This window comes from Dryobates pubescens, chromosome 13 (genome assembly GCF_014839835.1).
Source record: "Dryobates pubescens isolate bDryPub1 chromosome 13, bDryPub1.pri, whole genome shotgun sequence".
NCBI lineage: Eukaryota > Metazoa > Chordata > Aves > Piciformes > Picidae > Dryobates > Dryobates pubescens.
Window position 1 is genome coordinate 28,519,951 of NC_071624.1, and position 26,365 is coordinate 28,546,315.

General features: G+C 48.0%; 1 protein-coding gene across 3 annotated transcripts; it reads right to left on the minus strand.

Annotated features, from left to right (window-relative positions):
* RABGEF1 (RAB guanine nucleotide exchange factor 1) lies at positions 1-26,365 on the minus strand. Of its 3 annotated transcripts, XM_054166709.1 has the most exons (10): positions 26,323-26,365; positions 15,473-15,658; positions 12,913-13,079; positions 11,943-12,062; positions 8,470-8,639; positions 6,004-6,085; positions 4,563-4,695; positions 4,028-4,119; positions 2,825-3,081; positions 1-600 (listed from the first exon to the last, which is right to left on the minus strand). In XM_054166709.1, exons 2-10 carry the CDS (start codon positions 15,649-15,651, stop codon positions 202-204), a joined length of 1,599 nt encoding a protein of 532 aa, XP_054022684.1. In that variant the 5' UTR covers positions 15,652-15,658; positions 26,323-26,365; the 3' UTR covers positions 1-201. The 3 variants fall into 3 exon arrangements, with proteins under 3 accessions (XP_054022684.1, XP_054022682.1, XP_054022681.1); XM_054166707.1 differs by lacking the exon at positions 11,943-12,062 and having other exon boundaries at positions 8,470-8,636; XM_054166706.1 differs by lacking the exon at positions 11,943-12,062.

Genomic DNA, 26,365 nt, shown 5'->3' on the forward strand with positions numbered 1-26,365 from the left:
ACCAGAGCCTAATAGAAATCTACTTGACTAAAATAAATACACTCAGGAAAACAAACCAAAACCCCCCAAAGCAAACCAACCTTTTAAAAAGGTACTGATTTAAGCTCATCTGACTTTTAGCCTTGAATTACCTCCCCCCTTCCCAAGTAGCAGATAGTACTAGGTGAGGACAATGACACTTTTCCAAGTGAGCACTGAGAATTACCCTGCATAAACCTGAGGCTGCAGTGGTGGGGGCAGCTTGTCATTCTCCACATTTTCAGAGTCAATAGCTGCTAAGGCTTGGTTTTTTGGTTTGATTTCTAATGGGTACTTCTCAACAATATCTTGGACTTCCTTCGTAATTCCATCAGTCCAATCTATTAGGTCTTTCTCAAGCTTCTTGGCTTCACTGACAATCCTTTCCTGTCTCTCGTTCAACTGAGATAGGAGGTCTAAGTTTTTATACATTTGCTTAACACCCAGGCACACATCAGGTGAAAAACTCTCAGGTTCTTGCTTCTTTGGGGATGTCTGACCGCTCATAAAGCGATCAAAATCTTCTTGGCTTAGATTTAGAGACTGAGCATCCAGCTTCTCAATGAAGGCCACAGCACAGCACTGCAAACAAAACAGAGAGAGAGCATCAGAGCAAGCTAGAAATCAAGTCAGCACTTAAGACTCATAGAACATTCGAGGTTGGAAGGGACCTCCAGAGATCATCAAGTCCAGCCCCCAAAGCAGGTGGTTTATTTTTTCATCCTGCCCCTAGACCAGTAACTGATTATTTTATTTGATGCCTCAACAAGTTGCTCCTAAAGAGCCTTTCCAGAGGTTAAGTACATGAGACAGGTAATGTCTCTTTCCCTGAAGACTGAGGAAGTTGAAAACTCTGGAGAACAGGGCAAGAAGATGCAGCTCCAGGGCAAGAAGATGCAGCTCCAGGGCAAGAAGATGCAGCTCCAGGGCAAGAAGATGCAGCTCCAGGGCAAGAAGATGCAGCTCCAGGGCAAGAAGATGCACTTCAGCTGAACATTACTGACTCACAGGGTAACATCTACCACAAACCTCAGGGTCACTGCATTTTGGAGGTGAGGAAACAGAACCTAGCAGCTAGACAACACTGTTTAATATTTAATGATCTGATCAGCAGAGATCTGCTGTGCTCTGCATTCATTTTCTGATGAAAGGAATGGGGAATGATCATCTTACCTTGTGGAAGCTCTCCTCCTAGTGAAAGGAATTTTTAACATCCCATTCAACTACAGATTTTCCCTGGAGAACTGCTTTATGATTAAATGCAGGGAAGCCAAGTTCCTCACCATAATTCCTTCTACTATAAACAAGCACAGCAATAAATGCCTCCTGCAGCAGCTTTATAAAACCTGTTTACCTCCACACATTATCTCTTGAAGGCACTGCAGAACTAGGCCATTAAACTCTCTCGTGGGTTTAAATGGGGAACTTTGCATCTCTAACACCTGCACAAATAAAACCTCAGGATTTTGGGAATAGAAAGGACTTATCTCTTTACAGAATAAAATTATACCTAAGTCTTAGCAGCAGACTGTTCACATAAAGGGTTTCATATTATTAAGAAGGCAAAGCACTGTCTGGTTTGGAAAGCAGGGGAGGAAGAGAGAGGAGACAAAGCAAAGAGCTTCCTGTACTCTGAGCAGCCTCAACCATTAGTCAAAGATGAAGTTTCCTTCTCTGTTATGCTGTGCTTGCCTTTACTGGACATTCCTACATCACATGGGTTGGATGGGACCCTCAATGGTCACCTTGCCCAACTACATCAGGCTGCCCATGGCCACATCAAGCCTGATCTTGAGTATCTCCAGGGATGGAGCCTCAAGCACATCCATGGGCAACCTGTTGCAGTACAGTAGAATAGAATAGAATAGAATAGAATAGAATAGAATAGAATAGAATAGAATAGAATAGAATAGAATAGAATAGAATAGAATAGAATAGAATAGAATAGGTTGGAAGAGACCTTCAAGATCATCACGTCCAACCTATCATCCAACACCACCTAATCAACTAAACCATGCAACCAAGCACCCTATCAAGTCTCCTCCTGAACACCTCCAGTGATGGTGACTCCACCACCTCCCTGGGCAGCCCATTCCAGTGGGCAATCACTCTCTCTGTGTAAAACTTCCTCCTAACCTCCAGCCTAAACCTCCCCTGGCACGGCCTGAGACTGTGTCCTCTTGTTCTGGTGCTGGTTGCCTGGGAGAAGAGACCAACCTCTGCCTGTCTACAACCTCCCTTCAGGTAGTTGTAGACAGCAATAAGGTCACCCCTGAGTCTCCTCTTCTCCAGGCTAAGCAGCCCCAGCTCCCTCAGCCTCTCCTCACAGGGCTGTGTTCCAAGCCCCTCACCAACTTTGTTCCTCTTCTCTGGACTCGTTCCAGCAAGTCAACCTCCTTCCTAAACTGAGGGGCCCAGAACTGGACACAGTACTTGAGGTGTGGCCTAATCAGTGCAGTGTACAGGGGCAGAATGACCTCCCTGCTCCTGCTGGCCACACTGTTCCTGATCCAGGCCAGGATGCCATTGGCCCTCCTGGCTGCCTGGGCACCCTGCAGACTCATGTTCAGCCTACCATCAACCAGCACCCCCAGGTCCCTCTCTGCCTGGCCGCTCTCCAGCTCCTCTGACCCCAGCCTGTAGCTCTGCCTGGGGTTGCTGTGGCCAATGTGCAGAACCCGGCACTGGGATGTGTATTTTACCGCTCTCGTTGTAACGAGCTTCTTCCTTATGTCTAACCTCAATCTACCACCTGCAAGAGAACAGGGACTCTTGTAGGAAATGTCAGCACTGTTGCTGCACTTACCAGGTTGGTAAAATAGTAGCCATCTTCTCCTGTCATTAACCTGCTGGGATTACAGAAGCGTGTTATGTACTGGATGTTAGACTGCAGCCGGGGGGGGTTGCCCTTCAGAACAATGTATATAAGTGTCGGAAGGAAGTCATCAGCAGAAGCTGGCTCATTTTTGGTGACTTTAATAGCATTGAATATATGCTTGCTGCACTTGGTGATGCATGCTAACTTGTCACGAGGGACGCGCTTGGAATCCATCTCGATAATGTCTGCAGAACAAAAAGAGTCCTCAGATCATTAAAAGGCCATCAGTGAGTCACCTGAATGAGTGGGACACTCAGTGGGCAAGGCTCTCATTGCATCATTTTTATCTGTGGTGCTTGCTGGGCCACAAAAATATTCCAAGTCTATTCAAGAGACATTGCATGCTGGCAGGGCCCCCAGAGATCACCCAGTTCCAAGCCCTGTCAGTTTAGTCCGAGCATTTCAAATAGGTCAGGGGTAAGTCTAAACTCTTCTGTGACACAAAGATTATTCCCACTCCACACCACAAAGAATACTGCAAAGCTAAAAGCCTGGAGACCCTTCTGCTGGCAACAGAAAACAATCTTGATGAGCAAGAGGCACGGAATTTAAAGCTGTAAATGTCAACTTCATCATTCGTAGGTTCATGGAATGGTTTGGGGTTGGAAAGGACCTTAAAGACCATCTAGGTCCAACCCCCCCCGCCACGGGCAGAGACACCTTCCACTAGACCAGGTTGCTCAAGGCCTCATCCAACCTGTCCTTGAGCACCTCCAGGGAGGGGGCAACCACAACCTCCCTGGGCAACCTGTTCCAGTGCCTCACCACCTTCACCTTCTTGCTAATCTCCAGTCTAAATCTCCCCTCCTCAAGCTTCAATCAATTCCCTCTCATCCTATTGCTACCAGCCCTTGCCAAAAGTCCCTCTCCAGTAGCCCCCTTCAGGTACTGTTGTTGGGTCTCCCCAAAGCTTTCTTTTTTCCATGCTAAACAGACCAAATCCTCTCAGCCCGTCCCCATATGGGAGGTTCTCCAACCCTCTGACAATCATCTTGGCCTCCTCTGGACCTGCTCCACCACACTGATCTCCTTCTTATGCTAGGGGCAGCAGAACTGGATGCTGTACTCCAGGTGGGGGTCTCATGAGAGCAGAGCAGAGGGGGCAGAACCACTCTCTCATCACTCACAAACCTGTAATTGCTTTCACAACCATATCAGAGACTTCTGGGATCTCCTCATTGACAGGAACACACAGCATCTGGGGAGTCACCCAGTGCAGAGCCCTGGCACAAGGAAAAGAAAGAAATACAAAATGTTACAGCTGCTCTGTGCCAGAAACATTCAGGTGTCTGAACTGAGCTGCTTCTTCAATTCAAGGCACACAAGGAGTGCTCTGTGTAAATGAGGCATGAGTCCAGCCATAAGCTACTTTATTCCACTGATGTCATTTATTTTCAGTACAAAAAACCCAACCAAACCAAACCAAACCAAAAACCTTTCTGGGTTTTGGGTGGTTGGGGCTTTTTTTTTTTTGCTGTCTTTCAACAAAAGCAAACTGCTAAAGCTTTCATTCTTCATTCTGTGCATTCCTTCTGTTCCTTAAAGAAAGGGATTTTTAACCCTTTCTGGGTGAGCAGCTTGCTAGTGTTGTGTGCACTGCCTGAGAGCTGTAACACTCTTGGTTCAGGACTGTGATTACACAACTGTTTTTCCCCTAAAGGCTTACCTGATCCTCTTCTGGACAGCAAGATCTTTCTTCTCATCATCAGTGGTTTCAGGGCAGAAGACATACTTGTACTGCCGAGTCATAATGTACTTTTCAATCTGATCCATGGCCTTCTCCACTTTTTCAGGGGGCACTGCAAGGCACAGATCCCACCCCCAACACAAGTCAGTAAAACTATTCCATGCCTCCTCTGTAGATTGAATCCAGTTTGGTTCTGCTGGTTAGAACACACCTTGAGTACTGAGCCCCTCGATTTAAGAAGGATATTGAGAGACCTGAATGTGTCCAGAGAAGGGCAAGGAGGGTGGGAAGAGGTCTGGAGCACAGCCTGTGAGGAGAGGCTGAGGGAGCTGGGGTTGATTAGCCTGGAGAAGAGGAGGCTCAGGGGAGACCTTATTACTGTCTACAACTATCTGAAGGAAGGTTGTAGCCAGGTGGGGGTTGGTCTCTTCTCCCAGGCAACCAGCACCAGAACAAGAGGACACAGTCTCAAGCTGCGCCAGGGGAAGTTTAGGCTCAAGGTGAGGAGAAATTTCTTCCCAGAAAGAGTAATTGGCCATTGGGATGTGCTGCCCAGGGAGGTGGTGGAGTCCCTGTCCCTAGAGGTGTTCAAAAAAGGAGTGGATGTGGCACTTGAAGCCATGGTTTAGTTAGTCATGAGGTGCTGGGTGATAGGTTGGACTTGATGATCTCTGAGGTCTTTTCCAACCTCACTGAGTCTCTGATTCTGTGTCTATGATTCTACTATCACCAAATGGGTACCACTGCCTTTCAGCCAACCTGAGCTAATATTAAATGGATCTACTTGGAGCATTCTTCACTCTCTACAGCAGAAATCAAAACCTAATGGTGAGAACACCACAGGGAGATGCCAAAGCACATGCAGAGGCTCACAGTGAAGCACATTCAACACAAATCAGGTTCAACTGCTAGGAGGCTGCAGGAATATTTCTTGAAAATACAGTCTTTGGGAAGAAATCCAGTGAGGTCTTCCAAGTCCCCTGTTCCTGTTTATGCCTTAAAAAGGCCCTGGGTATGTTTAAGCCATGCCACTCAGAGAGACCAGGCACAGAAAAGCAGTTTGCAAGAGAAGCACTCCCCTCTCACCGGGCTGCTTCTGTTAATTGGGTTGAGGTTACTCAAACAAACTTCAGTTTCAAACAAGCTGAATTTGAGCAAGAAATGAAAACAGCTGAACCCCATTTAATTGGGAGTCTAAGAAAAAAAAAACCTTGTAAAACCCCCCCAGTTAATTAAGACTGCAAAACTTTATAGCACTAGTGCTGCTGGGAGTAGTCCTAACTGTGGTACAAGCATTTGCTGCCAACACTCCTGAAAGCTGGTTAGGAATGCTTCCATTTCCACTTGCAAATGCAAGAGGATTCCACCTCAAATCCTGACTTTTTCAGCAGGAAGGCAGGAAGGAAGGGGAACTTGGTACCTTTCCAACGTGTCTGTAACTTGTCTGCTACGTTCTGATAGAAGTCCTGGGCACATTCAGACTGCTCCTCAATACTCAAGTCCTGTAACAGAAAACTGATTGAAGTGTGCATGCCTGGATGAAATGGCAGCAATGGTGCTCTGGTTTTGTTCAAGGGGAAGTGTCCAGCTGCAGTAACAGTCTGAGAATGCAAATATATCATCAGAGGTGTTTGTGTTGGCTAAATGGTACTTTAGAGTATGAGAAACCAAGGCATGCTGGCTCTAACAGAGGGACCTTGACAGGCTGGAGAGGTGGGCACAAGCCAACCTCAGGAGGTTCAACAAGACCAAGGGCAGGGTCCTGCATCTGGGTCAAGATAATCCCAGGCACAAATGCAGGCTGGGCAGGGACTGGCTGGAAAGCAGCCCTGAGAAGAGAGACTTGGGGGTGCTGGTGGAGGAGAAGCTCAACAGGAGCTCTCGGTGTGCGCTTGCAGCCTGGAAAGCCAAGCAGATCCTGGGCTGCAGCAAGAGAAGTGTGGCCAGCAGGGCCAGGGAGGGGATTCTCCCCCTCTACTCAGCTCTGGGGAGACCCCACCTGGAGTACTGCCTCCAGTTCTGGAGCCCCTATTACAAGAGGGATCTGGAGGTGCTGGAAGGTGTCCAGAGAAGGGCCAGGAGGATGAGCAGAGGGCTGGAGCACCTCTCCTGTGAGGACAGACTGAAAGAGTTGGGGCTGTTCAGTCTGGAGAAGGGAAGGCTCCGAGGTGACCTCATTGTGGCCTTCCAGGATCTGAAGGGGGCTACAAGAAGGCTGGGGAGGGACTGCTCAGGCTCTCAGGTAGTGATAGGACTAGGGGGAATGGAATGAAGCTGGAGGTGGGGAGATTCAGACTGGATGTGAATCTTCTTCCCCATGAGAGTGGTGAAGCCCTGGAATGGGTTGTCCAGGGAGGTGGTTGAGGCCCCATCCCTGGAGGTGTTTAAGCCCAGGCTGGATGAGGCTCTGGCCAGCCTGATCTAGTGTGGGGTGTCCCTGCCCATGGCAGGGGGGTTGGAACTAGATGATCCTTGTGGTACCTTCCAACCCTGACTGATTCTGTGATACTATACTATGAACATGTGAAAGGCTTGAGTTTATGCCCATTTTCATCAGTGGTATTTGGGCTTTGGAACAATTTGGATCCAGGAAGGCCAGGCTGAACGAGGCCTTGGTCAGCCTGGTCTAGTGGAAGGTGCTCCTGCTCATGGCAGGGGCATTGGAACTAGATGAATGCCACTATATGCTGTGCATCATCTAACCTGCTGCACAGTAAATCAAACCCCCAAGAACATGAATCCTAAGTGGAAACAGTATCTAGAGTAATGATTTACTATGAAATACATTCCCCATGCCATTGGTGAAATAATGTTGTCTTTGGGGCCCTGACTTGCTGAGCTACTAAAGAACAATCACAGAGGCCTGAAGGGTTACAAATTCACTTCACCAATGAAGTCACTTTTCACCATTAAGTGGCAGCATAAAACCACACATTGAACAAAAGAACTGAAAGAACTTCAGTTTCTGAATACTCTTAAGGCCAAAAATCAGTTACCCTGAACACAGTCTCAGCTCTGATGGCAGTGCTGCATTTCAGGCCTGGTTTATGAGTAGCAGCAGCAGCTTCTTGTGATTTGAGGGAGACTGCTTGTTTGGCTAGCACAAGCTGTGAGTGGATGATGAAATTCCAGCCCCTTTGGTGCTTAGAACCAACGACACCACCACCCTATTTTCACAAACTCTATGCTCAGAATGCATCAGTTCCAAAAGAGGGAGGGGAAAAAAAGAACAAGATGTTTTCAAAGTGGAGGGCAGGGAAGATTCTATCCTTAAACTTCCAGTCTGATTGGAGGATGTAACTTGAGTAACTAAATAGGAAAGGAAAGGGAAGGTAAAAAAGGGAATCTGTGCTGAACACAGACTCATTTCAACCATAGGTGGCACTACAAACACATCAATATTTCAGGAACATTGATTATTAGTGTGGGGTTTTTTTGCCATGGAGAAGGAAGGTGTAGCCCCAAATCCCTTCTCCCCAGAGGAAAGGGGCCATGTGGGTTGACACTGCAGCATCTTAACCCTAGCCAGTTAGAAAGACACAAATGATGCAAAGGAGTATAAATCTAAGTAACAGTATGGAAAGATAAAAATGGTCTAAGATAAAATGGTATAGAAATGGTTTCAGTTAGAGAAGAGTGGATTTAGAGGGGATGCTAGCAATAACTTCTTAGCCCCCAAATCCTTCTCCTCAAGACTGCCCTCAAGCCACTCCTCACCCAGTTGGGGTTGCCCCAACCCACATGTTGGACCTTGCACTTAGCCTTGAACTTCATGAGGTTAGCTTGAGCCTACCTCCCAAGCCTGTGCAGTTCCCTCTGCACAGGGACTTCTCCACCTCTCCTCCATTTCCCCATTTTATTTAGGTAAAAGGCAAGCAAAACTCACCCTTTTATGATTCATTGAGTCCAGAAACAGCTTACATTGCTTATAGATGTCTTGTCCAGGCTTATGATAGGTCTTGAGAAACTCTATGAATTCCTTGGAGACTCGATCTGTCTCGATGCTAGCCTGCCTGTTTATGGAAGGGCTGGGAGCCTTGGCTTCTTGGATCTCTGCTGGGAAGAAGTGGGCACATCAGCTGAGCATTTGTACTCTGCTGGATGAATTGAGGAAGCATGGAACACAACTGAGAATTCCAGGCTCTTGGGCTTTGGTTTCAATTGTGCAGAGGTATGAGCATTCACTTCCCAAGCTTTACCAAGGAGATGTTGGATATCATCAAACAGAGCTCCAGGAAACTCAGTATTCCACTGGAGTGAAACATTGGTGGCCACAGTCCCATTTACACTGCTGGCCTTTTTTCTGCTGGCAGACTGCTGTAACATGGGTTTGCTGTTGGGTTTCTTCCATTTTCATTCCCAGGTTAGGAGATCACCATACAAGATCAAGGCTTCCAGATGGGATTCTGCAGCGGTTTAGGATAAGGGAAGGGTCTCTCTCCATCCTCCCTCACCCTGACATTCCTGCTCCTTTGCTTGCACCAACACAAGCATTCAACTGACTCATGAACTAGCTCAAGGAGTCACAGTTGAGGGCAGCCCTGGTCAGAAAGCAGTGTTCTGGTGGGGGTTATTTTTCAGCTTCCCACCAGGTCACAGGAGCAGCAGCACAAGAAAGGAACAGGAGCATGAGGATGGGGCAGATGCAGCAGCCCTTCTTGGCTGGGCAGCAGATGCCACAGAATCACACCTGCAGTGTAAATGAGCACTTGGCCATTCTTGTTTCAGGAAGAGCAGAGGCACCACACCTGTTCAAGGAGGAATTTGCTTGGCACTCAAGAAGGAGGTGGGAACACAGACTGCACACAGCACTGGATGCAAGTTTATAGAGCTGCAACCACAGGGCTCTTCTCCACACAAACAACATCTGATTTTCCAAGGCATGTGTTGCAAGTTAACTGTACTGATCCAACCATACCTTCACTACCCAAGTTTAGTTCACCCACCTTTCAACTTGCCAGCCAACACTGTTCAAAATGAAGGGTTGAACAGAGATGGTGTAAATGAACGTGATGAAAAGCAAGCAGCAGAGAGACAGAAAACATGACATAAGCATGGTCAATGTGATACAAACACAGCTGCCAACCTGAAAACACTAACATGCACAACAGCAGCACCCCTTCTTTCAATAGGCATACATGCAGAACTCCAAAATAAACAGAAATAACATGGGATTAGTATCTTAAAGTTGGGTATAGACTAGACTAGATTAGACTAGACCAGACCAGACCAGAAATAGAATAGAATAGGGATAGGAATAGGGATAGGAATAGGGATAGGAATAGGGATAGGAATAGGGATAGGAATAGGGATAGGAATAGGGATAGGAATAGGGATAGAATGGAACGGAACAGAATTAACCAGGTTGGAAAAGACCTTCAAGATCATCAAGTCCAACCTCTCACCCAATACCATCTAATCAACTAAACCATGGCACCAAGTGCCTCATCCAGTCTCTTCCTAAACACCTCCAGGGATGGTGACTCCACCACCTCCCTGGGCAGCACATTCCAATGGCTAATCTCTCTTTCTGGGAAGAACTTCCTCCTAACATCCAGCCTAAACCTCCCCTGGCACAGCTTGAGACTGTGTCCTCTTGTCCTGTTGGTGGTTGCCTGGGAGAAGAGACCAACCCCCACCTGGCTCCAACCTCCCTTCAGGTAGTTGTAGAGAGCAATAAGGTCTCCCCTGGCCTTCCAGTATCTGAAGGGGGCTTAAAAGAAAGCTGGGGAAGGACTTTTTAGGGTGTCAGGGAGTGACAGGACTGGGGGGGATGGAGCAAAACTAGAAGTGGGTAGATTCAGATTGGATGTTAGGAAGAAGTTCTTCCCCATGAGGGTGGTGAAACACTGGCACAGGCTGCCCAGGGAGGGGGTGGAAGCCTCATCCCTGGAGGCTTTTAAGGCCAGGCTGGATGTGGCTGTGAGCAACCTGATCTAGTGTGAGGTGTCCCTGCCCACAGCAGGGGGGGTTGGAACTGGATGATCCTTGAGGTCCCTTCCAACCCTGACAACTCTCTGATCATTTCAACACTGACTGCACTGCATTAGAAGAATAAGGTTCCTAATTTTCCTATCTGACTTTAAGGAATGTATGATTTATCTTTTTGTTAGTTAAGTCTCAGATTTAAAACAGGGGAGGGGGGTCTGGTGGGGGATTTTTTGTAGCCACTAGAGAAATGTAGAGAAGTGAAGCAAATTACTGCTAATGCAGGCATTGAAAAAACCCAACCCTGAATGTTAAGATGAACTTTTTCCATGAGTCACATCAGGAACATGGAGCCACTCAGCAATGTTGCAGCTTTGTGTCAAAATCCTGATTGAAGGAGAGTGAACCTGTGCAATGTGCACTGACTACTAAGCAATGCAGGACCAAATGTACTTCCAACAAAGTATTTTTAGCCTTCTCATGTGCTTTAACACAAAATAAAAGTCAGCCTCACTAAAGAGAAGCTGATCACAGAAAAGAAACTCCAGCTTAAGGAGAGCAGATATGGTAAACTGAGAAGAAAGAGTATGGAAGGAGTTACGAAGGGCTCACCTCTACAAAGAATAAGCACTCTTCATACTGACATCTTTCTCAAGGCACTCTACAAAACCTCTAGTTGTCACAGCAGAACATCAGCAGCACTCCAGTGATTCACTATGGTTGTGCCATGCTCATGGATCCCAGTCCAAGTCAAGTGTATCAAAATGCTGTTGTCATTAGCTCTACTACCCACAGCCATCCATCACCTTCAGAGAATTGGCTAAATGAGGAATGGTCCCTCTGCAGATTTCTTTAGTCAGCAGAACATGTCAGAATTGCAAACAAGTAGCATAGGACAAGATGCTAAAGCTGTTTGCATCAAGGGGTTTGGTGTCCTTCTGGTTTAAATGAAACCAGTGCTGTCTCCTCTTGCTAGGAGATTGGCTTCTTGATTAATGTAACATCTGGAGATGCTTTGAGAAAGTCCCTGGAGTGTGAACTATTAAACTGAAGCAGTTTCAACTTCTGATCAGATTTATAATGGCAACCTGGAATTATTTTGTGATAAAAACACAAAGCAAGGTCTAGGCACTGCTTACAAAATCCTTGGGGGTTTTAAAACTGCGGAATCCTTCAGGTGCCACACTAAGGCAGAGCTCAAAGGAGCTTCAGCTTTGTTCCTACACTCTCCTATCAAAAAGCAAACAATTGGTTTCCAGATTCAAGTTCACTTTGAGGTGATAAGACTTTCTTCTTTGTTCTTTTATCACCTCCACACTCAACAGCACAAGTGATAACTGGCACAACCCTAGTTTGCATTGTGCAAAGCCCAGCTAAGTAAGAAGCCTGCTAACACCAAGCAGACAGCTTGCTCAAGCTGTGCTGCATTACCTTCAGTAGGGGAAGCCAGTTCCCAGGAGGGAGTAAAAATCTCCTTCAAATCCCTGAGAATGTTATCAGCATTTCTCTCCCTCCCAAGCTGTCCTTGCTTAAGGATTTTCTCTTGAGCCACTGAAGTAAACGCAAGAGCAAGCAGGACACCGAGGGCAGGAGCACGTCAGGAGGGATGGTGAATGGGATAAAAAACACCAAAAAAACAAAAACCAAACACAAAAGAGAATGTGGAAAGTTAGAAGAATGAACATAAAAGGGAATGGTTTCAATCCACAGGTGAAGGCCTCATTTAGCCAGCTGCTGCCCATGCACCGAGACAAGTTCTAAGACGAAATCCAGACAAAGCCAGAACTTCTTCTTAAGGAAATGCACCCAAGGCTGAGACACATTAATGCTGCTTTTTGCCTTCTGGAATGCCTCCTCCACAGTCTAGCATTTGCTGCTTTTTGCCCATGTAAGCTATTGCTGGGCCATTAATCATTCCCACTGGTAACACACGCTGCAGAATAAACACTCAGCCAACCACAAACTCGATATTCACAGCCCACATACACATGGAGAGTACAAGTTTCCTTTCACAACTGTTTTCATTTACACATTTCCTTTTTCCTGTTCAAGCTGCTGAAGTGATGCATTATGGCAGCATGATCTGATTATTTCTATGACACTTAGGCACATCAGGGTGAGGTGACTGACAGCCTGCACTTTTTTTCCCCCCCCTTGCTTTCTTCAAGTCCTAAACCACAGTACCACATCATGGCTGACTCATGATTCTAGCCAAGGATGTGCACCTATGCTGCCTTTGGCTGGACTAAGAGCTCATTTTCTTCCTAGCAGGTGGTGCAATGCTGTGGTTGAGTATGAGAACAGTGTTGGTAGGACTCTGCAGTTTCCCCTGCTCTGCCAGCGAGCAGGAGCACAACTCCACCTGTCGTAGGGAACCCTGAAAAGCAAAGGAGAGATTTACCCTTCTTAGCTCCTGTTCTAGAAGAAGCAGTGAAGAACTTCTTCACAGTAGTGACCTTCCTTGTTTTCTCATTGGTTTTTTTCTCCTCAAATTTTGAGAAGGTCAGGGACTGTGCCCCTTGGGTACTCTGACTGCTGGCATATGCTTCCTCCTCCTCACGCTGAAGCCTGGAATGAGAAACATGTAGGGCACAAAGAAGTTGATTTCCTGTATAGCAAATTGATTACTCACTTGACATGCAAATTCTCCTCTGTCCTCACCTTCATTTCTTGCTTCCTACCACATCTCCCTTCACTGCATTACATTCACTCCTTCCATGTTGCACTGGTGGAAATAAGGGAAAGCTTAGGATGCCCAGGGAGGATTAGATAGTGAGGCCAAAAGGACTGCAGTGCAATCATGGCCACATTCCTCTCATGTTCCAGCCCTCAGTTCTTCAAACATAGATGTGAGGGGAAGGACTGTGGGAGAGTAGTGTGTCCAGTTCTGGGCTCCTCAGTTTAAGAAGGGCATTGAGACACGTGAATGTGTCCAGAGAAGGGCAACGAGGGGCTGGGGAGAGGCCTCGAGCACAGCCCTGTGAGGAGAGGCTGAGGGAGCTGGGGTTGCTTAGCCTGGAGAAGAGGAGGCTCAGGGGAGACCTCATTGCTCTCTACAACTACCTGAAGGGGGTTGTAGCCAGGAAGGGGTTGGTCTCTTCTCCCAGGCAACCAGCACCAGAACAAGAGGACACAGTCTCAAGCTGCACCAGGGGAAGTTTAAGGTCTCCCCTGAGCCTCCTCTTCTCCAGGCTAAACAACCCCAGCTCCCTCAGCTTCTCCTCACAGGGCTGTGCTCCAAACCCCTCCCCAGCCTCCTTGCCCTTCTCTGGACACATTCAAGTCTCTCAATATCCTTCTTAAATAGAGGGGCCCAGAACTGGACACAGTATTCAAGGTGTGGCCTAACCAGTGCTGAGTACAGGGGCAGAATGACCTCCCTGATCTAGGGTAGCCAGATACCAGAAAACTTATGGCTTCCAAACTATAGCCATCAGCCTGAACCCAACTCAAGATCAGAGTGCTTCCACAGATGTCACCTTCTTCAGGTAGGTTGCTGTGAGCAGGGCACTTAATGCCTTTTCCCTTTCTTTAACCCCCACTGGCCTTGGTTAATGTATCACCAAGTAACTCAAGTTCACCAAAGGGCAGACAGGTCTCCTGGGAATTTGTACTTTGCTCCTAGAGTGCAGGCACACAGCACCAATACATCAAGGCATCACAGTACATTACAGGTTGGCAGGGACCTCAGGACATCATCAAGTCCAACCCCCCTGCCAAAGCAGGATCGCTTAGGGTAGTCTGCACAGGAATGCACCCAGGTGGACTTTGAAAGTCTCCAGAGAAGGAGACTCCACAACCCCTCTGGGCAGCCTGCTCCAGGGCTCCAGCACCCTCACTGTAAAGAAGTTTCTCCTCATGTTGAGGTGAAATCTTCTATGTTCCAAGTTTGAACCTGTTGAGTGTATGTGGAGAACCTGAGTGTCAATACTGCTCTTATGAGACCCCACCTCGAATACTGTGTCCAGTTCTGGTGTCTCCATCGTAAGAAGGACATAGAGCTGTTGGAGTGAGTACACAAAGACAATCCAAGGGCTGGAGCACCTCTGCTGTGAGGACAGGCTGAGGGAGCTGAGGTTGCTCAGCCTGGAGAAGAGATGACTCCAGGGGACCTTAGAGCTGTCCTCCAATACCTGAAGGGATCCTACAGGAAGGCTGAAGAGGGACTTTTCATAAGGATGTTTAACAACAGGACAAGGGGGAATGGTTTGAAGCTGAGGCAGAGCAGGGTTAGACTGAATCTTAGGAAGAAGTTCTTCAGTATGAGGGTGCTGAGACTCTGGAATAGGCTGCCCAGGGAGGCTGTGGATACCTCCTCCCTAGGGTGTTCAAGACCAGGTTGGATGAGGCCTGGAGCAACCAAGTCTAGTCAAGAGGTGTCCCAGCCCATGGCATAAAAAGCAGTTGGAGCTGCTCTTATTTTCTCACTCAAGCATAGATTTCCAGACTGTTTTACTCAAAATATGTGCTTAGAAAAATAATCTGAGGTTTTACAGCTAAGGCTTTGATGCTTTGGGGCACAACATGGCAGTTTAAAGACAAGGCTAAACCCAAGCTGAAGCTGAAATGTCAAAACCCACTTTGCTGGCTCGATTCAAGACAATACCTGCAGTCTCCAGAGGCAGAGGTATTTTAATCAAGATTGTCACTTTCACCCTGACAGATTCCAGTATGCAAATCAGGTCAAAGTGGTTCTTGAGAGGTTGGGGGGGGGTGGGGGGGTGGAGGGTGTGTTTACATCTGCTACTTCACAGGCTTTCTTTTGAAACCTCTAAAATTAGAATGCCATAAATATTCAGCTTTGCATCAAAAGGAAGACTTTGATTCTTGCTGGAAAGGTCAACCTTGAAAACTTCTGATGAAACTGAGCCACAGCACAGAGGGCCAGGAAATAGGAGCCAGGAATAGTATTGAGTGAAGTCACCCTGGTGTAAAAGATGAAGAAATAGAAGGCTCTTTACCGCTCTGCCAGCTCCCAATCCTCTTGAATCTGTTTCTGCCTGGCCTTATGGTATTCCTCCCTCCAGCACTTGGAGCAGAATCCCTGCCAAGCTGGATTGCCATAGTAACCACATCCCTTCTTGCACAGGAGCTCTGACTGATCGACGTGAATTCCTCTGCGCTCAGACTTCAGGCTCATCTTCTTCCTGTTGAAAGACAAAAAGAGTGAGAAGACAGAGAGGCAGCAGCCTGCCAGAAGTGATTTCTTTGGAAGGCTTGTCTTTCAGAAAGAAGTCACCTGGCTGAATGATTTAATAGTTCCCCCAGCAACAATACCAAGGAAGGGCACAGTTACACAACCACACAGCCCTGAAAGTCAGCTGCAGCATTAGCAGCTGCTTGCATGGCTGTGACCTGCCCGTGGTAGCAGACAGCTGGCCTGCAACACAGGCCAGCAGCACCAGCCCTACAGCTCCATACACACGTGGGAAAAAGGCACAAGTCTCTTATCTCACCAGCACATTGTTCTAACAGTTGCAGAGGCACAAAGCAATGGGGGAAAAATAAGTAGAGCAAGTTATTCTCACCAGCAGAGGAAGCAAAGGGAGCAAGAGACCAAGCTGGTTTGCACCGAGGCTAAGGACGTCTCTGCGGAGAGTCCCATCGATGAGACTTGAGGCAGCACAGCTTTGGCCTCAAAGAGCACAGCTCCCAGTGCTGGGAAGGATCACAGCTCACTCAGCAAGGTACATGAACAGGGGTGAAGTGCATAGAATCATAGAGCTGGTTGGAAGGGACCTCTAGAGGTCAACTATTCCAACCCCCTGCAGTAAGCAGGGACATCCCCAACTAGATCAGGTTGCTCAAAGTCCTATCAAGCCTGACTTGGAATGTCCCCAGGGATGGGACTTTCACCACCACCTCCCTGGGCAACCTGCCCCAGTGGTTTACCACCCTCAGAGTAAAGATATTCTTCCTAATGTCCAATCTAAATCTACCCCTTCTCTAGTTTAAAACCACTGCCCATTGCATCTGCATGTCCTTCAGTACTCGAGTTACTTCAGGGTTAAGTTGGGCACCTGGATACAGCACAGCTCCACAGTATTTATATATAGTGACAGCAACAAAAAGATGGGTTCTCATGCCCACACCACCACTGTGCAGAGCCTGTCTTCCAACCATCCAGCCCTCCCCTTTCTTTTCTTGCTTGACAGAAACCATCCCACACACCAGCTTGCTCCCAGAGACATTTCAGCTGCTTTGTTCTAATCCTGGATTTGGGTTTGGAGAAAAGCAGCAGAGGATTACCTGCATGGGCAAGTTTCAGGTCTGCATATTAAAATACTGACATTTGGGTTGCAGCATTGACATACACAGGCACTAGAACTACCAAAGCAAGGCACTGGAAAGCAGGTCTGGGCCACCAAATCCAGCCCCTTTTCCTCAGCTCTGTCAGAGGATTGTCCCCTGTCAGTGTCCTTTGCATAAACTGAGCAAGCACCCTTAGCAACATGTAAAGAGCTGGATACTAAAGGAATCAGTTTCTTAAGGGCTACTAAAGCAATCAGTTTCTTAAAGGCATCACTGATAAAGACACTTCTCATTTATATAGGCAGAGGGCAGCTGAATGCTCTTTTCTCTCCTATAGAGAAGTCTGACAGTGAAAAAGGCTTTGGTGTGTTTCTGCAAAGTAAAACAAAAAGAACAGGCAGATCTCAGGTATTTCACAGAGCTTTACTTCATTCCCCTATGGACAAACTAAGAGAGGAAAATCAGTACACTGCCCTCACAGAAATCTTTGGTTCCTATACCACCTTCGTGTTCTGCTTCCTCCAGCAAGGTCTTTCTGTTGACTGAAGCAGCACACGGAGCTGCTGCCTGACTCCAGCAGAATAGAAACTAAACATCAAATGTTTGTCAGCTGCACAGCCTGGGCCAGCAATTGCCTGCTGGCAGTGTTTGGAAACACAGCCCCATTCTCAGGCATGACCTTTAGCACCAGCTCTGAAAAGAACAGGGAAGCGAAAGCTGGAAACTCCGCAGCTCCTCCCCATCCACTCTGAAGACTGCTTCCTAAAACCAGAAGCTGCAGCAGCATTTTGTGCAGATTCCTATGAGAATAGAATCGAATTAACCAGGCTGGAAAAGACCTTTGAGATCATTAAGCCCAACCTAGCACCCAACACCATCTGATCAACTAAACCATCACAGTATCATGGCACTAAGCGCCCCATCCAAGTCTCTTCCTAAACACCTCCAGGGATGGTGACTCCACCACCTCCCCAGGCAGCACATTCCAATGGGCAATCTCTCTTTCTGGGAAGAACTTCTTCCTGACATCCAGCCTAAACCTCCCCTGGAGCAGCTTGAGGTTGTGTCCTCTTGTTCTGGTGCTGGTTGCCTGGGAGAAGAGACCAACCCCCACCTGGCTACAACCTCCCTTCAGGTAGTTGTAGACAGCAAGAAGGTCTCTCCTGAGCCTCCTCTTCTCCAGGTTAAGCAACCCCAGCTCCCTCAGCCTCTCCTCACAGGGCTGTGTTCCAAACCTCTCTCCAGCTTTGCTGCTCTTCTCTGGACACCTTCCAGCAAGTCAACATCTTTCCTAAACTGAGGGGCCCAGAACTGGACACAGGACTCAAGGGGTGACCTAACCAGTGCTGAGTACAGGGGCAGAAGGAATTCCTTGCTCCTGCTGGCCACACTATTCCTGATCCAGGCCAGGATGCCATTGGCCTTCTTGGCCACCTGGGCACACTGCTGCCTCATGTTCAGCCAGCTATCAACCAGTACCCCCAGGTCCCTCTCTGCCTGGCTGCTCTCCACTCTGACCCCAGCCTGTAGCACTGCATGGGGTTGTTGTGGGGTATTGCAGGTGCCTGTCCCAGGAAAAGAACTCAGCATGCATTAAATGTACAGGTATGGCTGAGCAGTCTGAACATTCCCATTGTAAACCACAGGGAGCCTCAGAGACACAAGAGAGCAAAACGTTTTCATAACACATCAGAGAAATCTCACACCCATCGCTCTCACCCAGGGAAATAACGTCCCTGATCCTATCATCTGCTGCCACTGAGTCAGTGACAGCAGTTCTGCAGTTGCAGCCTGGAGGCCAGTTCCATGCATTTGGGTGTCTGTTGTTCTCATTCAATAGCCCAGACACTCAGAGCTTTTGGAGGCTAAAGGAGCAGAGTAAAACACACAACCCTGCTCCTACCCCGCATCAGCACCTTGCCTTCTGAAAGCTCAACAGCACCCTGAGTTCCTCTGCCCCTTGTGCACTTCCACTATCTCCAGACAAAGACCCAAAAATCAGCTTTCTGCATGCAGAGCTTGAGCCACACAGCAGCAGTGCAGTTACCTTTGGCATCCCACACCAGCCCCAAAAACAAGGCTCTGGTTTGTGTCCAAGTTCAGCAGCTTTCCCTGCAGGTCTCTTTGTAGCAAGATTCCTTTTTCTGTGTTCTTGCAGGAGAGGTTGGTAAACAGCTGCAAAGCCCCCAGAAAGCAAGTTTTGTTCTGCTTCCTCCCCTTCAAGCATATTTCGATTGCAGTTACATCAGTTTCAGAGGCAGGGACAAAAGAGGTCACCCTGAATCAATATGAAGAAATCACATGCTGCACTTGAGGCAGAGCCTTTCTGCTGCCCTCAAACACACACAGCCATTGCCAAAGAGAAGCCAAACAAGTTCCACAGCCAGTTTTTGCAGCTGAGCATTTACACTTTAATGAACAATTCAACAAGTTTTAATAAATGGAGTATGAAAAATCCTTCTCAAGTCAGCTTTCTGCAACTAAGTCTATGCTCTTTGGGATCTTTCTATTCCCCAAATGTGTGTTGTTGGCTCTTCTGAGTGTCCAAAATGCTTTTTTTTTCTCCTTTCTCTGTTCCCTTCTTGAAGGTCTTTTCCAACCTGGTTAATTGTATTCCCATTCCTCTTCCTATTCCCATTCCTCTTCCCATTCCCCTTCCTATTCCCATTCCTCTTCCCATTCCCCTTCCTCTTCCCATTCCATTCCTATTCCTATTTCCATTCCCATTCCATTCCACTCCTATTTCCATTCCTATTTTCATCCCCATTCCTTTCCATTCCTATTTTCATCCCCATTCCTGTTTCCATTCCTATTTTCATCCCCATTCCTATTCCCATTCCTATTTTCATCCCCATCCCTATTCCCATTCCTATTCCCATTCCCACTCCATTCCTATTCCCATTCCCACTCCATTCCACTCCTATTCAGTTCCATTCCTATTCCAGCTCAAGGTCTATCACTCTTCACTCAAAGACCAGCTTCCTCACTGGATTTTCACAGCCTCACCACGTATTTTGCGTGGTCAGACCTCTTCTTTTCACTCATGTCCCAAACCCATGAGCTGTTCTCCATGAGCTGTTCACAGCTCCCTTCTGAGAGCATAAAAATCCAAAAGACAGAACAACTGTGTTGTTCTGCTGGAGTCAGAGAGGCAGGCAACTGTGAGCAGCATTCATGCTGCCTGCCCCCACTGAGACATCCAGAGAATAATGGTCAGGAAGGTAACAAACTTCCATGTTGAAAAAAATGGATTAAAATATTCTAACCAGGAAGGACAACCTTGTACCAGAAGACCACAAAAAACCCTAACTAGTACACTTTGGAGAGGTGCACTGCACCAAACACACTTTTCACACCTCCTGTATTCCAATTCAAACACTTCAAGCAGCACCAGAAGCAGACACCTGCAGTTTGAAGTCTCTCACACACTGCTTTGCTCAGTAGGTGCTTCAGATAGTTCTGCTGTGAATGGCACCTTGGGAAGCAGAAATGTCACTTTCTTATCTCCTCTTCAATACAGAATCTTCTCCCAAGCCTTTCTGGACTAGACCTCATCAAGGGTTAACACCTATGTTAATTAGCAGCACCTCATGGAAAAGTTTCCAAAGAGAACAGGCTCTCAGTTATGAATTTATTAAATCTCTTTCCCCTTGGTAATTATTTGCCAGGAAGAGCTTCTTCCCTCCCTATTTTCCTCTGAAATGGAAAAATGGAAAACACCCTTCCATGATCTTCAAACTCCACCTGCCACACAGTCTGTGTGGTTCCCCAGAGGATCACTGCTAACACGTGCTCTAACATCACGGCTGCAAAAGTGGATTTATTCTGGGCAATCACAACATGCAAAGCTGTCCCATTGCTGGCAATCAGAGTGCTTGTAGTGTGGCTAACAGAGGACCAGACTGTATGGACACCAAAGAGCTCCTTGTCTTCCTGCCACGTGCATTCCCAGCCTGACAGCACTCTGACTCTGAGCTACAGCCTCAGGGGCCCGCGGCTACATCCTTCCACTCTATTCCAGATGTCCAGGGTAAAGCAGAATGCTTCTAACTACAAAGGGATCCCACCAAAGTATTTTGTCTTCAGACAACATTTGCAGACAGGAATCTACAACCTTAATTCCCTATGCATCACTGGGCAACAGCTGCAGGCACTGCAACACTATCTACAACAGTCACCAGAGTATAGGCAGCAACACTTTGCTCATGTCCCACCTTAGACTCTTGTCTGGGTCTAGATCTGAGTACATCAGGCTGCACATCCAACCTCTGGCATCCTGACTGCTCCTAAAACAGGGCAGTGAAGTTTGCCTGCATCAGTGCAGAACTAAACAGACTGCACTGACATTGAATTAGGCAACCAGATACTATGTTAATGTTTTGGGTTTATTGTTTGGGGTTTTTTTTCTCCCATTCCCATGGGACTAAAGACTAAACCGTCAGAATCAGAGCTACTGCACAATTAAAACCAGGGGATAAAAGGAGAGCTCAGAAGTTTGCCAACACCTGGTGATCAGAGAGGAGCTCTTGATATGCTGGTCAGTTACATAAAGCACCAAAGTAAGTTTCCAAAAAGCTCTCTCCCTCCTCCAATTATGAGTTCATAAATCCTTTGGCCATTTTTTTGGTCAGTATCCCACAATGAGGACTGAAGCAGCAGCAGCAATTCCTGCTGCAGGACACCGTACCTTTTGTGCCACACTCAAAGCTTTCACCACCACCAAAGGACTATATTCTGATTTTCACACAGACCAGAATACAGAAGAGCTGGGGAAATCCACAGCAAGCTTATTAAGCAGGTATCACAGGCACTGCAAAGAGCAAGTGCAGGCCTGGCTTTTATGTGGGAAGGAAAAGGCCCTCCTTGCATCACAACAGGATCTGTCACTAGGGCTGAGCTAACACACACATCAAGAGACTACCCTTATGTAACAGCTTCCTTGCAGCAAGAAGCCCAAGATCATTTTCATAACCCATCAGGGTTTCCAAAGACTGCAGGCAGGGCTTTGGCTTCAGGAGAAGCACTGGGAGTGAAATAAAGCTTAGGGAGCAGGAGAGATTTGCCATGAGCTCAGCCACCACCAGCTTGCTTGTCTTGTTCCTCTCTACCGTGCAGCCTTCCCAGGGAGCGAGGCAAGGCGATACCTTCGCTGTCGGTGCGGATTGCATCACTGCCCCAGCGACCAGATACCGACTTGTTCATCAACTATTTATCAGTCCTGGATTGCTCAGGTCACCTCTGATGGAAGAGCTGCTTGAGAAAGCTCACAGAGCAAAGCCGAGTCGGAAAGGGCCTCGCTGAATCAATCTGCAGACGTCTTGACCAAGAGGTAATTGCAAGTCCATTTACAGTTACTACGAGCCATGAAAGCAGGTGCCAAATGACCCTGCAGGCTAACTCTGGAAAGGAAAGCAGTGGCTTTGTAAGACTGTTCCTAAGAGTTTCAGTATGAGTAGCAAAACTCATTCAATGTGTCTAGGAAGAGGAAGAGACTTCCCCTAACAGCCTCCAAACAAGCTGACAAAAGCATGAGACTGCATTTGCCTCCTGGGAAGCCTCTTTCAGCTTCTACACTTCCAGCTACAAACAACAACAAAAAAGGTCTCCTGACACCTGGAAGCCTCCTCCTACCTTTGGTTTGGGTTGATTTGGGTTTGTGTGGTTTCTCTCATCTCTTTACCTTACTGCCTGAAATCAAGCCTTCTACAAAACAAAACACCCCAACCCCCAGCCTGGCACAACTCTGGGCAACAACCTACACTTTGCACTGGACTCAAGTGAGTGTGATTTGGCTCTTCAAGCTGCAGTCTTCACAACACTTCATGAACAAACTACATTCATTCTTCTCATTAAAAAAACCACAACCAAACACAGATCAAAGTGCTTCAAAGAGTGTCCACAATGTCTCACACAGTATCACTCACTGCAGCTGGCTGGTTATTAATGGCCATCCCCTGGCACAGGATGAAACTGGGGAGAAGTCTCCAGACAAACAGTGACAGCTGCTGGTTTATATGTCCCTACATTGTAGACCTCACCACCAGATCAAGAGAGTAAGTAGCAAGTCCCACCTGAAATTGCACACAACATATGTTACTGAAGATAAATTGTATGAGGTGGACTAGAAAGTGCAGCAAAACTGAAGGGGTGGAAGGATGGGATTGGGTTATGGTCTCCAACAAGCACCCACACTGCAGCTGAAATACCACTTGGGTATTCCAGAGAGCAAGCACTGACCCACAAGCTTCTTCAGAGCCACCTAAGTGTGAGTCACAATTCATGCATAACCCTAAACATTCAGGCATATAATTAGCACAAAGGTAATTAACCATGAGTTAATTTCCTCCAGAGGAAAGGGTGGGGCAATATGATCTAAGAGCCTCATGAACAGAAAATAGGAAAGCCATTAGCTCATGAATTGGGGAAGAACCATGGCAGCTACAATAGATCACAAAGAAGAGCTTGAGATGGAAGGGACCTCAAAGATTATCAACTTCCAGCCCCGCTGCCATGGGCAGGGACACCTCCCACTAGACCAGGTGGCTCAAAACCCCATCCAGCCTCATCTTAAACACTTCCAGGGATGAGGTGGTTGAGGCCCCATCCCTGGAGATGAGGAATCCACAGCTGAAGATATGAATCTTCACAGTTTTAATGTGCATCTTCCTTGCAATTAAGACATTTCAGCTCCAGCAGTTGTTTCCTAAAGAGTGCAGGTTGCTAACTAATGATCCTGGGAGAAGACACAATCCTTAACTGTGATGACAGCACAGAGCCACCTGGAAACAACCAGTGCTGCTGGGTGCTGTAATTTGGCAGGGGAAATTGCAGCCACTACTTAAAACCCCTGAAACCCAATGGCCCTGAGGCTTCACCTCTTTGCCCTCAGAGCTCCCCGTCCACTTCACCTGGAAGGTTCACGTTCCCCCTCCAACGTCACTACAGACCTTAAGCTACAGTTTTGTTTGGCCACATCAAATCCTTAACGACTGCCTGTAGCAATAGCCACCCAGCTGGGAGTAGCACCTCTCCATGAATGAGCAGCCTGTGTCTCACCATCCACATGTGACTCGTCACTGCACTCTCAAATGCAATCACAAGAGACATCTAAAAACTGCTTTGTACTGCTTGGCCTGGAATTCAAGCAGGAACAGGAGGATTAGCCAAAACTTCCACAATCTCCTCAGAAACAGAGGCAATCAGCTTCCCCACTCCCTGTGTGCTTTGTCAACCACAGATGAAAACTAAGCTGCATAAACTTCAAAGCACCCCATGCATTTTGCCCCTGATTTGTCACTGACAGTGTTTGAACAGGGCCTCACAAGCGCCAGTGATAGGTCTAGTTTGGGGCCACAAACACCCCATCATCACAGAAAAAAACTAGCATAATTGGGGATTATGAAGCTTGAGGAGGGCAGATTTAGACTAAATCTTGGGAAGAAATTCTTGACAGGGAGAGTGGTGAGACACTGGAACAGGTTACCCAGGGAGGCTGTGGATGCCCCCTCCCCGCAGGTGTACAAGGCCAGGCTAGATGTGGCCTTGAGCAATCTGGTCTAGAGGGAGGTGTCCATGCCCATGGCCAGGGGCTTGGAACTGGGTGATCTTTATGGCCCCTTCCAACCCAAACCATTCTATGAATCTATGAAATATGTAGCAAACATCAGGAGGGGGCTAAGACTCTTCTAGACTCCACAACAAAATGAGACACCAGATCCATGGGTATCTTCAAGCCTAGAAGGAGAGTTTGCTGTGTAAAGCCGTTCCTGAATCGGGACAACTGATTTTCTATCCTGCTCTCCCCTTCTGTTGTCTGTTGGTTTGGTTTTCATCAGCAAAGCATTCCACTGAGCTATAATGCTCCTTGTGCAACCATGCCCAGACAGCCAACCCATCCAATTCCTGGGTGAGACACTGTTCCTGGAAACACTACGTCCTTCCACGCTGATGGGTCACTGGCCTGCGAAGGCTCCCAGGTAGCTGGGAAACTTGCTGCAGATGCCAGGGGCCTGGCACCAGGAGCTGCTGAAACAAAGCAGCACTTTGAAAGCAGCTTCACAACTGTGAAACCAAACAAGCAAAGCTATGCCAATACTGGATTGGAACCCCCATCTCCACAATTCCAGCCTTTTTCCAAAGCTGGGCAGTGCCACTAATTCCCAGCAACAGGACTCATCTGGGCCCCACTCAGCCTACAGGACCTGATCTGAACTTTGCCTGTAACACTTCCCTCGGTTAACCCAGCACCAGCCCCTGCCCACAGACCATGGCAGCCCAGGATTTCAGAAAGAGCCAAGTTATGCTCTCAGATGACCTTTTTTTGTTGGTGGTGTTACTTCAAGTGTGTCATCCACCTTCCAATCTCTCACACCCTCTGTGAAAATACAGCCACTCCCTGCTCCACGGGAGCAACCCCAGCCCAGCACAAGGTGTTCACACAGGACAAACCCCCACACAAAACCACCCCAGCTGCCCTGCTCAGAGTTTTAAAGCTGCTCTAGACTTCACTTGGCTTGAGCCAAAAGGACTTCAATCCCCAGCCTCACAGTAAGGAGTCAGGCAGTGGCAATACTGCTGCAAAGAGTCCAAACCCTTCGAGCCCTGTCCATAGCAGGCAGGTTGGAACTAGATGATCCTTAAGGTCCCCTCCAACCCAAATCATTCTATGAATCCACAGGGATCTGGGCAGGGAAAGAGGCTGAGGGGCTGGACTGGCAAGTTCCCAGTGCCCTCTTTACCCTGCCTGGCTACTGAAGCGTGCCCAGGGAACTAAAAAGCAACAAACACAAACATCATGAAACCAGCTCAGCTTTGGGAACTGCACATGGAATAGGATAGGGTAGGATAGGATAGGGTAGGATAGGGTAGGATAGGATAGGGTAGAATAGGATAGGGTAGAATAGAACAGAACAGAATAGAATAGACCAGGTTGGAAAAGACCTTTGTGATCACCCAGTCCACCCTATCACCCAACACCATCTAATCAACTAAACCATGGCACCAAGCACCCCATCCACTCCCTTCTTAAACATCTCCAGTGCTCGTGACTCCACCACCTCCCTGGGCAGCACATTCCAATGGCCAGTCTCTCTTTCTATGAAGAACTTCTTCCTAACCCCCAGCCTGAACCTCCCCTGCCGCAGCTTGAGACTGTGTCCTCCTGTGGAACAAGCAGGGTATTTCGTTTCTCTGTACGCCGCTGCGTTCAGCCCGGTCACTGTTACCTCCCGGAGCCCGGTGGGGCCTTTCCCCATCCCTGAGAGAGGGGCCGGCAGGACCGGGCACGACCTCCCCCTCCAAGGGCCGGCCCCGGTGCCGCTTCAGACGCCGTATCGCCGAGACCGGTAACGAATGGCAACGACCGGCGGCGGGGACGAGGCGGGGAAGGCTGCCAGCCACCGAACTGTCACTAACTGTCACGGTGCGGCTGCTCGGCAGGGTGTCCCTCAGCTGTCCGTTCCGGCAGCCGGGCCCAGCGGCACCGAGCGGCTCCGGCGAGGAGCCCGGCAGGCCCGCGGCCCCGGGGCGAGCAGCGAAGCGGCTCCGAGCTGTGCCTCACCGGTTGCCCCGGGCGGCGGGAGGAGACCCGCCCCGCCGCGCCG